The sequence below is a fragment of the Otolemur garnettii genome, unplaced genomic scaffold (assembly GCF_000181295.1).
Source record: "Otolemur garnettii isolate 467f Iridium unplaced genomic scaffold, OtoGar3 scaffold00007, whole genome shotgun sequence".
NCBI classification, from domain to species: Eukaryota; Metazoa; Chordata; class Mammalia; order Primates; family Galagidae; genus Otolemur; species Otolemur garnettii.
The window spans coordinates 9,259,056-9,274,324 of NW_003852402.1; the positions used below are offsets into that span (position 1 = coordinate 9,259,056).

The 15,269-nt window shown below is 50.7% G+C and overlaps 1 protein-coding gene across 1 annotated transcript in view; it reads left to right on the top strand.

Annotated features, from left to right (window-relative positions):
• Positions 1-9,298, top strand: part of DNAL4 (dynein axonemal light chain 4) — a 14,442-nt gene extending 5,144 nt beyond the window's left edge. Inside the window, exons 2-4 of the mRNA XM_003783195.3 lie at positions 5,126-5,331; positions 6,781-6,864; positions 8,189-9,298. Of these exons, the coding sequence (XP_003783243.1) occupies positions 5,263-5,331; positions 6,781-6,864; positions 8,189-8,353 (318 nt within the window). The 5' untranslated portion in view covers positions 5,126-5,262 and the 3' untranslated portion in view covers positions 8,354-9,298. The remainder of the gene's footprint in view (positions 1-5,125; positions 5,332-6,780; positions 6,865-8,188) is intronic.
• The last annotated feature ends 5,971 nt before the right edge of the window (positions 9,299-15,269 follow it).

Here is a 15,269-nt window from a genome sequence, read left to right on the forward strand (position 1 = left end):
AAAAAAAAAAAAAAGAAAATGTGTTCCTAAAAAGTGAATCCATGCTAAATCAAATTTATTTCCTCGTTCCTTACATTCAAATCTGTTCACTTGAGTGGGAAGGAAGTGAGGTGGGAGCCTGCCTAGTCTATGGTCTGTAGTAAGCAGCTGTCTCCTGGAGAAGTAATAGCTGTGAGGGTTGTGACTTTTTGTTACACTTTGTATCTTGACGAAATTGTTTGGGAGTCCATCCAAATTTGGATACACCACATGAGTCAAAGTCCTTTATCACATGGCGTTGGACCTGAGGAAAATGTTGAGAATTGTTGATCCAGGCTAGTCCACAGGTCTCTTTTCCACAATTCTCCCTCCTTCTACCCCTCCCCTGTCTAAGGCACATCAAGTTTTCACCAGACCTTAGCAAAATGAGAAAAAAAATAAGGACCACATTAAAAAACAGAAACAAAACAGACAGACAAAGGTTCTTGAGAAGGGCCAACCTTTGTTCTGCCAAACTTTCCTCTTCTAGAGTAGATGATGTATCTTCTCATGCTCTTACTCAACACAGTTTAAAAATGGCAACCCTGCATTTGCTCCCCCCATTTTAAACTGGTCAGGGAAAACTGGTCTTCTGCATCGTTTCCTGACCTCACCACTGACATCTTGGATGAATATCCCCAAGTCAGTCCTTAGGATCCTTTCTCCTCCCTTGCCAGCTTTGTTCTTCATTTGTTTGCTAGACGGCAGGGGGAGGACCAGGTGCCCAAATGCGTATCCCTGACATGGAGGGAGGCAGGCACAGGCCTAGACAGATGGCCAGACTGGTGGATGCTAGTGTTGCTGTCTTGTCTTCTCTTTGCTTGTGGCAAGGGAGAAGTCACAGAAGGTGCTGTCAGAAGAATAGGTCTGGGTTCAGATCCCATTGTTGGCTGTGCACCCTCAGGCCAGCCATAAAAACTTGCTGAGCTCCTTGCCTTGTGTGAGAACTGGGAGCTGGATGTTTTCCTTACAGGTTGTCACAAGGAAGAAATGAGACACATTGTGAAATCACAGTGTAATCACACCACTATCACCTTGGCCCCTGGCCCAAACAAGTTGCACAGAATTTTTGTGTGTGATTCTTTCCTCCTTCAGTACTAACCCAGTGATGTGTACATAGTGGGAACTTGGGAAATACTGGTTTGTTTGGCTGAATATTTAAATGTATAACTGGCTGGCATATGAAGGTTATCACAGTTTCCCTTCCACTATGCCAGTAACAGGAGCTGATGCTGTTTACTGTGAGGTAAAGTCTATTCTTATTCACAATTTCCAGAGAAGAAAAAGGAGACTTAGGAGTTAAGCACTTGTCCGAAACAGAACCAAGATGTGACTTCAGATCTGCTATAGAGCCTGTGCTCACAACCCTCATAACCTGTTCCTTGTGTGTCCTTCAGTCTCTCAGATGCACGATGAGTGGTAAAGAGTGGCAAGCCATGATCTAAGGGCCAAGAATGTTCCAGACATTGAGTGGCTGCCCCCCACCAGGGGACTGGCAGATACTTCTGGTCTTGTTTCCCAGAATCCATTCATTTCCCCCCCCATCCCTCCCACCTGCCCTAACCCTCTTAAGGATTCTTCCCAAATGCTTCAGCAGCAAAATAATAGGTAGTAATGGAGGTCAGTGACACAAACAAACAAACACAAGAGATAGTGAGACAAGGAACACTGGCTTTGATAGGCAATGAGAGAAAGAGTCCTCGTCTGTGCCTGTGTCGCCTAGGCAAGGCCTCCCACTCGACACGGTGAGGCTGTGTCAAGCATGCAGACAGGCCCTTGGGTAAGGAGGGAAAAGAACAAGGCTGCCCCTTGCTTTGTGCATCAGGATGGCCAGATGGGATGAGGTCAAGCTTCAGTACCCCGCAGATTCAAGTATCCTGGCCCCTGGGCACACTTACATTATTAAAAGTCTCTTTTAGGCTTGTGACTTCTTTCTGGCCTGAAGCATTCAGGCACACACTCATTTGTGTGGAAGATTGATAAGGTTATTAAAACCTCTAGTTCTGCTATTTTTGGTAACATTCTTTCAGCAGGGTTTTTTTTTTTTTTTAATCATAGCTGAATGACTGCAGCTGTACTATAATGATATGGTGCCATAAAAAATTCTCCTGCCCTCCTGTATTTGAAAACACATCATCTATAACTATTCCTTTTGATTCTATGAGCCTCAGCCCTTTGGATTCCCAGAAGTATCTATAGTGGTTAGGAAAGCTCTGTGCAATCATAGTCTTTAGTAAACTTGGTTGAATAATGTTGGCCAAATCTTAGCTAATAACATGGAGGCAGTAGAGAACAGTGTAATGATATTGATGCAGAGGTTTAAAATCTCAGAATGCTCGCATGCATATAATTGGGGCTACAGCAGCTTTGAAATTGAAGAAGGATTTAGTATCCCATTTCATAGAGAAGGAAACTAAGGTAAAATTACTTGTCCAAGGCCACAAAGCAAAGAAGTGAGCAAAATTATCTGTTATTGGACTGGTATCGTACCTAAACATTCTGGCCCATGGTGCTGCACAGCTCTCTCCAAGCTGCTGCCTGGACAACTGTCCTAGTGGCTTTTTCCCTTTTGTTCCTGAAGCATGGGCTTTGGTGATCCCTCTGAAGCCTTGTGATAGATTTTTTAGCAGGATTCTATGTATTGCAGCTAAGTTTAAGCAGCTGTCACCGACCCTGACCTTGAGGGCAACACGTGCACAGTTGGCTCTCTGTTCCCCTCCTGGCTTCTACATACCACCACTTTTGAGCCTTGAGGATGAATCAAATTGAAATATTTAGGAGGAAGATACCTAAGCAACTGCTTCTACATTTTAAGCTGTTCCCACTCGAAATAAATCATAACGCCCTTTTCCTCTTATCAATGTAGCCACCACCTCTGTCACACCTTGATGAATGTGGAGGAGGAGGTAATAAAGTAGCTGTTACTAAAACTAGGAGGACAGGATGGAATTGGAGATGAGCCTTAACATTAATGAGCAAAGAGAAAGTGATTCAATGGACTTTGTGAAATAGGAAACCTGGCCAGAAGTACAATGAGATTGCGCTTGGTACCTTGCCAGGTTATATGTAGAGACAAAAACTGCTAATATCTGAATGGTACAAATGCCCAGAATTGATGAGGTAATAGGAGCCATCTGTCCATTAAGTAATCAGAAAATGCCAGCGTCATGGGGTAGTGGAGTCCATGTCTGGCTTCCAGCTTCACTCAAAGGAGCCAACCAAATGGAAGGCACTGAGGGCTTCTACAGCAAGGGGAGAGGGGTTAAGTCGAGAGCTCTTCCCTGAGAGAGTACCCAGGAAGCTCAAGGCCTGGCCAAACCAAGGTCCAGTTAACAGTAGACACTGAAAGGGAAGATAGAGCATGCATCTCCCTGCTGCAATCACAGGAGCTGCACTGGCTGCACAAACGTGTTCTGAGTCCCTGATGCATGTTTGTGGGGAGGCTGTGTGACTAGGGGTTAGCAGTGCCCATGCTGGCTGAGTGACCTCAGGCCACTGACCTCACAGCTTCATGCCTCTGCCCTTGCAGAAATTAACGCCTGGGGTTGTCGGAGTGACAAGCTGTGTAAAGGCATGTGGCACACTCAGAACAGTGCTGGCACATGGGAAACCTACCAGCTGTCACTTGTTATTACCTGCCTGTTACTGTATTAAGCATCTTGGAGTTCAGTGGCTATGCAATGAAAGTAACTTCCCTTGAAAATGTGAGAAGTGGCTCAGCGCCTATAGCTCAACCGGCTAAGGCGCCAGCCACATACACCTGAGGTGGCGGGTTCGAATCCAGCCCGGACCCGCCAAACAACAATGACGGCTGCAACCAATGACGGGCGTTGTGGTGGGTGCCTGTGGTCCCAGCTACTTGGGAGGCGGAGGCAGGAGACTCGCTTGAGCCCAGGAGTTGGAGGTTGCTGTGAGCTATAATGCCACGGCACTCTGCCCAGGGGGACAGCTTGAGGCTCTGTCTCAAAAAAAAAAGAAAAAAAGAAAATGTGAGAAGTACAGGAATGACATCATTTGGCTGTATTTGTCCAACACGAGATCATTAAAAAGGGCTTAACAATGCGGTGATCTGTAGTCATTTGTGTCAGAAGTCCTGAGATTAGAAGCCCTTTGAATCACAGGGTAAATTGAACTGTAGGATAAAAGACAAACACCAGGATTTCTACCAGTGCTCCCAGGCATCTAGGATCTACACCCATCTCCTTAGGAAATATCCCATCTGTTATTAAATAGATTGGGGGGGAGGGAAGGCAGGGAGGAACCTTACATATGTGTAAGGTATAACTTTGCTGTCATGTCCACATGCATTGTCTTATTTGACCCCCCTGGACTCAGCAGTAGGGGAAGAGCAGTTTACTGAGTGCCAACCACGTGCCTGACACTGTTAAGTTGCTTTATATATGTTGTCTCTTGGATTCTCATAATAGCCCCATGAGATAGACATGACTGTCCCTGTGTTACCAGTGAGGAAACTGAGGTCCAAGGCCATACTACTGGTGGGCAGTTGAACCAGCACCAGCGCCCAGGCCTCCCAATTCCTGGGCCAGCCAGACAGGACTAGGTGGCCAGAAAAGGAGTAGGCAAGAACAGCTAGGGAGCCTGGTGTGCCAAGGAGGACATGGAGCAGCACCATTTCCATTCTCCCACAGACCAGAGGCCTGCAGAGGGGGCTCCTTGCTTGCCAATAAACACAGATTATCAATGGTGACCTGAACATTTAACTTCCTAATGAAGTTGGGAAGATGTCACCTAGGAATTAGGGACTGTGTATTTGTGTGTGTGTGTGTGTGTATTTGTGTGTGGTGGGCATGCAGAGAAGCGTTTGTTAATTGCTAGCTCAAGGCTGCATCCTGCAGGCCTGGCCCGCAGTCAGTATTTGTCTTGATAATGACAGTGTGGGCTTGCAGCATCATACCAGTGTGTTCTTAACCAGGTCCCAGCATCTCATGTTGACTCATCCTCCTGTCTGCAGACTTGCTGGCCATTTGGAAAAGGATGTGGAGGAGTTAAGACGGGGAGGTGTCAAATTGTTACTGAGACATTTCTAATTTGTGATGTATGGTTTTAAAGCCAACTCTTTTCTCCTGGTTTTTCCTGTTTTCTACAGCACCCCTTGGGAAAGACATTTTCTGCTCCCGCCAAGTTGGCAGGGCCTGCTTCCTGAATCTTCCGGGTGTGTCTTAATTGCCAATCCCAGCACCTGAAAGCCCCACTCTCTCCTCCAGTGGTCACAGTGGAAGGATCATGGGAGAAACAGAAGGGAAGAAAGATGAGGCTGATTATAAGCGACTGCAGACCTTTCCTCTGGTCAGGGTAAGATCCAGGGGAGGGAGGCAGGATGGCCAGCAGGGCCCACACAGCCTGGAAAGAGGTAGGTAGAGCCTGTGCTCTGTAGGATGGCAGTGGGAAGAAGTTAAGAAGGGCTTTGCTGGCTCAGACCTAGATATCTAGGAGTCAACAGTGATTCATTCTTTCATTCATTCATTCATTTGCGAAGTACTTATTTAGGCCACCCACTATTTACCAGGCACTGTTCTAGGCACTATGGAAATGGTAGATGAGACAGACAAAGACCGGGCCTGCATGATAGCTAGATAGATTGCAGGCAGTAAGTGCTATAAAGAAAAGTAAAGCAGATGTAAGGGGCTAGAGAGCAGAGGCTTCAGGAGGGGTTTCTCAGATCAGAGTCCAGGATGAAGTTAGGAAGCAAGCCTTGCAGTGGTCAGGGGAGGATGTGCCAAGCAGGGAAACGGGCACAGGAAGCCTGAGGTGGGAATGAGCTTAATATTTTGGAGAAACAGTGAGAAGGACAGTGTGGCTAGAATGGAGTGCTGAGGGGTGGTAGGATGTGAGGGTCGAGTGGTGGTGGGGCCAGAGCCCACGTGCCTGGCTGGCCGCAGTGAAGGCTATAGTAACAAATGTGGGTTCTATCCTGAGTTGAAAGGGGAACAGTGAAAGGGTTTATGATGTGATCTGTTTTGTGTTTTTAAAAGATCCCTCTAGCTATTGTGAGGGGAATAGAGTTCAGGGCACCATGGTGGAAATGGAAAACTAGTGAGGACACTATTGCAGAGCCCAGAGAGATGAGGGTGGCTGGGTCCAGGTCATAGCATGGAAGTGTTAGATGTGATCGGATTCAGGATATACCTTGAAGGTAGAGGCTGTAGGACTTGCTGATGGCTTGGTGCTAAGAATGGGGAAATCTAGTTTAGGATGACTTCTACTGTCTGTTTTTTTCCCTAAATAATGGGAGGGGGAAAATGGTGTTAATTATTAGTAAAGGGAAGATGGAGGAAGAATGGGTTAGTGGGGACATTGAAAGTTATTTTTTAGACATCTAAGTGAGATTATCAAGTAGGCAGCTGGACTGAGTTGTCCAGAGGCAGGAGAAAAAACAGAGCCTCAAGAACAGCCTCTTCACGCTTCTGGGGTAAGATTGAGCTAGAAACCATTTCCATAGCCAGCATTCCCTCTGTGCCTGGGCCGGTCTCCTTCCCAAGTCTGTTGGCTGGAACATGATGTCCTTGAAGCTTTCTGCCTTTGGAGAGGGGCTGGGGCTGGAGAGCTCATGTGGCTCAGCGAGGTTCCCCTCCCCTCCTGCCCCAACAATAGGCCCCCAGCCAGGAGACAGGTTACCCACCCAGGCTGTGCCAGGGAAGCTACTTGGTGTCCATGCCTTAAGCTTGGGACAGAGAGGCCAGCCAGGAAGGCCAGGTCATGGGCTAAGCCTCTCTCTGTTTGTCACCCCTGCCCTGTCTCTAGCACTCGGACATGCCAGAGGAGATGCGAGTGGAGACCATGGAGCTATGTGTCACAGCCTGTGAGAAATTCTCCAACAACAACGAGGTATTGCCATCAGTGCAGGCGGCCCCTCGTGCCTTTGGTGACCCCTGTGGGTGAATAGAGTGGCCCAGTTCCCTGCAGTAAAGAGTTTTGCTGGGACAAGGCTAGAGCCTCCCTTGGAAGCATTCAAGGTTTAGGGAGAGAGAAGCAGCTGGTTCTGACTGCAGGCACTGATGGTCATGGTCAGTCCTAGAGGGAGGAAAGCCATTGGGATCTCCATAATGCCCTGCCCTTGCTCCCCATTCAGCAGCTGCATAGGGTGCCTTTCCCTGTGGCTCCATCCCACCTGTGAACAGAGGCCTGCCCAGGCACCCATTCATGTCTTCGTTCATCCATGTAGGAAAGAGGCCAGACACATCTCTGTGCCGGGCACTGTTCTAGGTGCTGGATGTCTAGCCAGTAGGCATTGGCACAGGAATGTCATTCATCAGTCCGTGGTAAGCGGGAAAGAAGTCAGTGTCGTGGCAGTCATCAGGGAGGCAGACCCTGGCCAATGAGAGTCCAGGCGTTGGGTCAACCAGGATCAAGTTCATATCTTGCCTCTAGCCCTTCCTAGCTGTGTTCCCTTAGACAAGCCATTGCTCATCTCTAAGCCCAGTTTGCTAGTCTATAAATGAGGGATGGAGAATGATGTTTCCTCACTGGGCTAGTCCTTTAGTGAGGACTTATTTACTGGGACAATGAGGACAAAGTGCACAGCGTGGCACCTGGCACAATGGTGGTGCTGTTAAGTGCACATCGGGTGCCTGCACATGGGACTCTGCAAAGCTGGGTGGCCTGCCTGTCCCTTGGTCTCTTCATGTTGGTGAGAAGTTTTTTGAAAGAACGAGCATAGGAAGAAGTAGGCCATGGCCATGGCTGGGGGAAGCAGCCACTCGTCCCTGGAGCCCACCGAACCCAGTAGGCAGCACGCGGCAATGATAGTAACCTTCACAGCCTGCAGGCGCTCGCCCTTCTATTTTCAGCTGGTCCTGAGAACAGTTTCCATTTTCCAGTTGAGAAACCTGGAACCAGAACCTGGCACTAAGTGTGAGGCAGGACTCAGACCCGGTCTGTCTCAGGCCTGATGCTCACCTTTCTGCCTCAGCCAGGTTCTTCCTGACTGCTAAGGTAAAGTCTAGCTTTCTGTCGCTGTGTGATAGCCCTGGCAGGAGGTGACCTGTATGGAAACCTGGTGTAACAGTTCTATGAGCAAGACAATAGAAATAGGACATGAGGCCTCTTCTTGCCAAGATCTCAGTGCCAGACTTCTCCCTCCTGGAGAGGGACCTGACTCATGCCCACTCTCTCCCCACACCCCCTCTGATGAGCGCCTTCTTCATTCCAGAGCGCGGCCAAGATGATCAAAGAGACGATGGACAAGAAGTTCGGCTCCTCCTGGCATGTGGTGATCGGCGAAGGGTTTGGGTTTGAGATCACACATGAGGTGAAGAACCTCCTCTACCTGTACTTTGGGGGGACACTGGCTGTGTGTGTCTGGAAGTGTTCTTGATGCCCTGTCCCCGGCCCCCACCTCTGTCCCCAACCCCTGCAGGGCCTTCCCCTGCCACTTATCTGGGTTGGGGAGCAGCCCCAGGCAGGTCCTGGGTTTTCCAAGGAGAGTTTGGGGTCTTTTCTTTCTGTCCTGTGTACCAGTATCCTGAGCCATGCCAGTGTGTGAACTTGTTGACATCTCTATCCCCAGGCTCTCTCAGTTGTCTCACTCGGAGTACGAGGTGACCACACCACAAAGTGTGCCAGGGTAAAGGAGGTGGGGAGATGAGATTTTTGTCATAAGGATGTGCCAGGCCCCCCTTCCTTGAGGACTGCCCTTCCCTCGCATTCCCAGAGCCCCACTTCCCTTCTATCCCAGTACTGCGAGGAAGTGTCCACTGTCCTTGTCATCAGTGGTCATATGAAAATAGCCCCAAGGAGGAGCCTCTCCTCTGAAGGGACATAGGCAGCTTCTCTCCTTATCCTCTGGGGAAGTGCTGATCCTGAAGAAGCCCCTCCCCTGACTTGACCCCAGGCTGAACAAACCACCACATCTCACTGGCAACAGCTCCACAGCCCTGGCTTTGGCCTAGAGACCAAGCAGCTTTTCTTCTGTCCCCCTTCACCCACCAGTGTGAACCCTCCACACTGCCTCAGTTTCAAGCCAGGGGCCAGGGGTGAGAATTGCCGCTGAGCAGTTCCTCAAGATGTCACTGAGCCTCTGGTGAGACACCTGGGCCAGGAGTGCTCTCACCGCCAGGCCCACTTCCGCAGGGAAACCTGGCCTGCCAGTTACTTCTCGTCAGGGACCGCATGCTAATTTGTACTTCTTATCTCTGCTGGGTTTTCTATGTTCTTTTAGAGTGTGGGGAGAAGGGTTTTAGTAGAAGGGTGAAACGTATTTTACATAGCGGTCTTATTTATATAAATGTCTTGGTTTTTCAATAAAGTTACCAAAAAATGACCTTGTCTATAGTCTGTTAAGGTTGGGAGAAGATGTGATCAGCTCAAGCCAGCAGTGTTTCTAGCTAAATAGTGGCTAACCTGGCCCCAGGCCCAGCCCCACTCACCCTGCCCCACCCTTCTCACCCTTATGTCACTGAGATTGGAGACCAAGTGTAGTTGAATGGGGCCACATGGACACCGAGATATCCTGAGTGGCCAGACTGAGCTACTATAGAGATGGTCCCAGGTCTGCACAATTTAGCTTAGTTCAACAGATGTTATTCAACAGCTCCCAAGTGTCAGGCCCCAAGAACTGAGCAGAGGAAGGTAGAAAAGCCACAGATCTGGCCCTCAGTGAGCTCAGTCTGCTGCACAGGAACAAGTGATGTGAAAAGTGACATTATAAAGGACAGGGCATTGGCGAGAGGGAAGAAGGGCCTCCAAGCCCAGACCCAATGCCAGGATCTCCAGCAAGATGAGGCCTAGAAGCTAACACTTCAGACAAGAGCGGGATTTTACCAGGGCAAAATGTTGCTTCAGCCCAGGGACAGTCTGAGTGAAGGAAGGCGTTAAGAAGTGGCCAGGGAATGAGGGGACTCATTCTAGGACCAGGAACACCCTGAAGTTCAGGGGTTGCCCCCAAATCTGAGCCTCAGACCTGAACATGCTGGGCCCAGGCAGAGCAGGGCAGTCTATCTTCCCCTGGTGCACAGGGACCTCCTGAGGTGTCCTACCTAGGACATTCTGGCCAGGGAGCCCAAGGCCCTGGCTTAGTCTTGCCTTCTGAGGTTGAGTGTCCCGTGTGACGAGATCTGTCAGCAGATCGCTGGGCAATGTTGTTCAGAGATAGTGCGGCCAAGGAGGGTGAATGCTACTGTGTGCTGCCTCCTGGGACAGACAAGAGCAAAGACACGGTCACTGCCCCAAAGCTGACTACCCGGTCGGCTGGCCTGAGGATCTCACCTCAGTGCGGGTCCTGGCCCTCCAGGACTTGGTGGGTAGGGCAGCCCCTGGACCTCAGGCCTGTCCTAGCCAGAGCCCTGTGCCACTCCAGATACTGTGAGGAGTTGGCAAGCCTCAGATAGGAGTGGAGGAGAGGGGCGGGGGCGGCCCAGGAGGAGGGCAGTGGGCGCCGCGGTCGGGAATAGCCACGTTGTTAACCGCCCGCTTCGCATCTGTTCTCTCTTTTCATCTGCTGCATGTGGGTGCCAAAAAGTGAGGCTGGCTCAGCCTGCACCCTAGGTGGCGGGGGTGGCGGGGAGGGGTGTGTGGGCTCTGAGGTCCAGCCCTGCTCTTCCTAACCTTTCTGTGACTCAGTTGCTTTGTCATAAGGCTGTTGGGAGTTTTAGGACTGCATCTGAAACAGGTAACACATCAAGGGTGTGTGCTGTGTCCTTGCCACCTGTAGATAGGGGGCTGACAGCTCCCCCAGGACTGGGTAGGAATTCAGTGAGATTGGAGTTGTGTGGTGTCTGGCCCTCACAGGCATGCAATGTAGTGACACACTGGTGGTGAGCACCCCTTCCACTTTAGCCACTGCGGCAGGCCCTCCTCACTTACCTTCGCAGAAATGGGTCATTAGCCCCTCCCTGTCGTGCTCCCAGAGGGTGGGATGGTCACTGCTGGGCCAGGTCAGGTGACCGGGCATCATAGCATGTGTGCTTCCCAGGGGTTTCTTTCCTTGGCAATAGCGACTTTATTTCCCTCTACTCTGTAAGGCAGGCGTCCTCAAACTACAGCCCGCCTAGAACATTTATCCGGCCCGCCGGGTGTTTTTGCTGCCGCTGCCTGTCCTGCTTAGTAGCCAACTCATCCCGGGGCCCGCAGTCTGGCCCTCCAATGGTCTGAAGGACAGTGAACTGGCCCTCTGTTTAAAAAGTTTGAGGACCCCTGCTCTAAGGCCTGTGCTAGCCAGAGTCACCCTGGCCTTGTTCCCAGGGCCTTGCTGCCCATTGCTAGTGATGAAACAAGCATTTGCTGGTGGGCTGAAAAGGAGAGACAGTACAGTGGAAGAAGTGCCATCGTGCTAGCCAGCGGCTCACAGTCTATTTAGGGGACAGACCCAGGAACAGAAAAGCAGGACACACTGAAGTAATTAGATAGACGCGAGAAGGTGAAGTTCAGAGAAGGAAGCAACTCTTACGGCCAGTGGACTGGGGAAGCCTTCACAGAGAAGGTGGCATTGACCTGGGCCTTGGCATTTTCTGAGGGAGGGATGAGATGCAGTGGCTAGGGGATGGTCACCATGGTTTGAGGGAGCCACAGCATGTGCAGAGTGGCAGCTCCCCGGTGCTCACAAGGTGTTCAAGGAAGTCAGACAGTGGCGAGTGGATCAGGAGAGGATAGGGTGGGGCAAATGGGCTGAGGGTGAAGAATGTGGCTGGAACTTAGGAGGAAAGAGGCTTTTGTCTGTCGACTGTGCCCCACTTGGCAGCCCTGGCCTCCCTCTCTCAGCACCATGATGTTTTATAACCCTGAGCACAGCGCCAAGGTAGGAACTTCTGCCCCATCATAAATGGAGAAACCAAGGCTCAGAGGACAGAGTATCTATCTAGGAAGTGGCTCTAGCCAGGACCTGAACCAGGCTGCCAACCCTATGGTCCCTACTCTTCTGCCACATGCCACATTCTCAGGCCTCCTATCTATCTCCCACCCAGCAGGATCTGAGGCCCTACAGCCTGGCCATGCCTGGTCCACCAGTCTCCTAGCCGCTTCCTCCTGCCATCCCCAGGACACTCCCCTGTGTCCTCTGCTCTAGCCATAGCAATGCCGGTGCTTACTTAGCGGAGGCGGCAACCTCAGGCCTGCAGCCGTGGTTGGCCCTCCCTGCCCGCTACCTTTCTGCTGCCCTCTGTGGTGTGGACAGCAGTAGCCTGTCCTTCTAACACCACAGGACAGCAGTAGCCTATCCTAACACCACAGTCCCCTCTGCTGGGCCTAGCTAGAAGCAGGAGGAATCAGTAACCTTTCCTGACCTATCTCGAGGTTGTGTCACAGGCCCCAACCCTTCAGGGCCCCGTGTTGCCTGGGAAGGCACTGAGTACCCCGGTTAGGTCAGAGTGAAACACTGGTCCCTCTACAGTACCCCCACACAGGCTCCACACTGTGGCATCACCAGGAGTGGGGGGCATGGACCTGCAGCGAGGCAGTCAGATGAGGTGAAGGGTGAGGACTTGGAACAAGGCCCTGTGGCAACCACGGAAGTAGGCAGGCTGCCAAGGGGACAGCTGCCCTGGAGAAATCTGGTGAGTAGCTCATGTTGCCTTGGAAGAGGGGAGAGAACCTCCCGCGTCTTGCTTAACCTACTTCCTGCTTCTCCAGAGGACTGTCCCTCCAGGCAGGCAGGGGATGTCCCCTTGGGTTGTGAAGTCCCAGCCCAAACCAGCATCTCCATCTCCAAGCAGTGACTAAGCTTAGCAGAAAAAGCTTCATTCCTGAAGAACAGGTGTCAGGCAGCATCTGAGGGTGTCCTGCAGACCCTCCCCCTGAGTTTGGGAAGGGGGCTGTCAGAGTGTTGGCGCAAGCCACCACCCCGTCCTATTTTCCTTTTGTTCTCAGCTCATATTTAAAGCAACCACCTCCCACTGCCAGCTGCCGTCTTCAATCCTTAGAAAGGCCGTGGGGTGGGAGGAGAGTGAGCCTTAGAGGCAGAAGATTTAAATTGTTATTAATGATGCTCTCAAACTATGAGGTGCCCTGAATGTGCCAACCATGGCACTAAGCCTTTTATATACCTGATCTTGTCTGATTCTTACCTCCATTCTGTAAGGCGATACCATCGGTGTACCCCTCTTACAGATGAGAAGTTGAGTCTAGAGAGCAAGGAACAGGCCTGCAACACCAGAGCCTCCAGCTCCTGCACCTGTTTGGTGGCTGCCTGCCAGCTTGGACAAGCTACTTGGCTTCCCAGGTCTCATTTTCCTTACCTGAAAGACAAGATTTGCAGATCCAGCCCTACCTCCTCCCCAAAGTTACTGTAGAGCCCAGGGAGAGAGTGGGTGTGAATGTGACTGTACTTTAAAATTAGAAGGGCTGATCAGGGATTTGGACCAGGGCCATTCTGAGAAGCTACCCCCCACCTCAGGCCTCCACTCTGGGTATGAAGCTTAGGAGTCTGGAAGGTTGGACTGCCTGAGACAGCCAAAGCTGGTGACCACAAACACACACACCCAGGGCCCCAGACAGCAGGGACCAGACCCTGTCACTTCACCCTGAGCCTGGAAATACAATCCCAGCAAGTGTCTATGAGGACTTGGCTGTTGACTCAGCAGTGACCACACTGAGTTTGTTCTTCCAGCCTCAAAATGGCTGGCAAAGCATGCAGGTGGTTTCATGAGGATCCTTCCCTAACAGAGGGGAAATGGTGTCAGGCAGAACCTGCTATGTGCCAGAGCAGGAGCTGGCCTTGGGCTAAGGGGCACCACTGCATACCAGCTGCTTGGAGACAGAGCCCAAGTGATGCAGCACCCCCAGACACAGTCACTTTGTGCCCCCACTGTGCCACATCTCCTGTCATTGTGTCTATACCTGCTATACTTGACTTGCTGGGACTGTGTCACCTCTCTGTACATTCTGATGGCCAGCCCAGGGCCTGGTATGTATGGAAAATGCATCATGACTAGCAAGTGAGTGAATGAAAGGATGGGTGGATGGATGAGTAGGTGGGCAGTTAGAAGGATGGGTGTGGATTAGTGAGTGGGTGGAAAGTCTTCTCTAGGAGGCATATGGGCAATGGCAAGGTCAGGCGCTAAACTTTGTCCTAAGACTTCTGATGACCTTTGCTAAATTTCCAGTCCCATTATAAAAACCCACGAGGTTGTTTGGGACTCACAAAGTTTCTCATCTTTGGCCTGGTTCCTAAGAAAAGGTGTAAATCCAGAAACAACACAAGTGGATCCCCACAGGTGGAAGTGCAACAGGAGGGAACACTGGTTTGGCAGTCAGACCCGAGCTCTAAGGCCAGCTCCATCCCCTGCCGGCCACGTGGACTTGAATGAGTCCCTTCATCTCCTGAGCCCCACTGTCTTTGTATCTAAAGTGGGGAGAAGTCTTTGTCCTCCTATGCCAGAGAGGCACTGGGGGGTTTAAGGGTACAGAGCTACAACTATGATGGGGCCGTGGGTTAGCTACTGTTGTAAGAAGCTGCAGCCAGAGGGTTGCCACCAGAAGTAAGAGACTAACTCAGCCCCTAGGCCTCCGTGGACCTGTGACAGCTTTCAGTCTCACCTGCAGATGGGGACCAGCCTGATGGCCTGGTGGTCTTTCCAGCCATTATAACTGGCTCCCTGAACAAAAGTGCCTTGTAGCAGTTCTCTCATGTCTCAAGTTCCCAGGCCAGTAAGATCTGCTGACCAGAACTTGGTAATTTTCTGTTTCACTGATCCCCTCCCTTGGGGTTGTTTTTCAGAAATGGTGGCCCCTCCTGCAGTAACAAGATGATCAGAAGGCTTCACACTACCCTATTGTTCAGAGCACTGGGGATAACTGATAATCCATAAGAGAGCTTTTTTATTTTTAATTTTTATTTATTTTTTTTTTTAAGATAGAGTCTCAAGCTGTTGCTCTGGGTAGAGTACTGGGGGCATCACAGCTCACAGCAACCTCAAACTCTTGGGCTTAAGCAATTCTCTTGCCTCAGCCTCCCAAGTAGCTGGGAGTGCAGGCGCCCACCACAATGCCCAGCTATTTTGTTGTTGTTGTTGTTGCAGTTGTCATTGTTGTTTTAGCTGACCCGGACTGGGCTCGAACCTGCCAGCCTCAGTGTATATGGTCAGCGCCCCACCCACTGAGCTACGGGTGCTGCCTTATTTTTTATTTTTTGAGACAAAGTCTCACTCTGTCACCCTGGGCAGAGTCCCGTGGCATCATATCTCATAGCAACCTCAAACTCTTGGGCTCAAGATCCTCTGGCCTCAGCCTGCCATGTAGCTGGGACTATAGGTTCCCACACTACACCTGGCTAGTTTTTCTATTTTTTTTTTTTTTTTTTG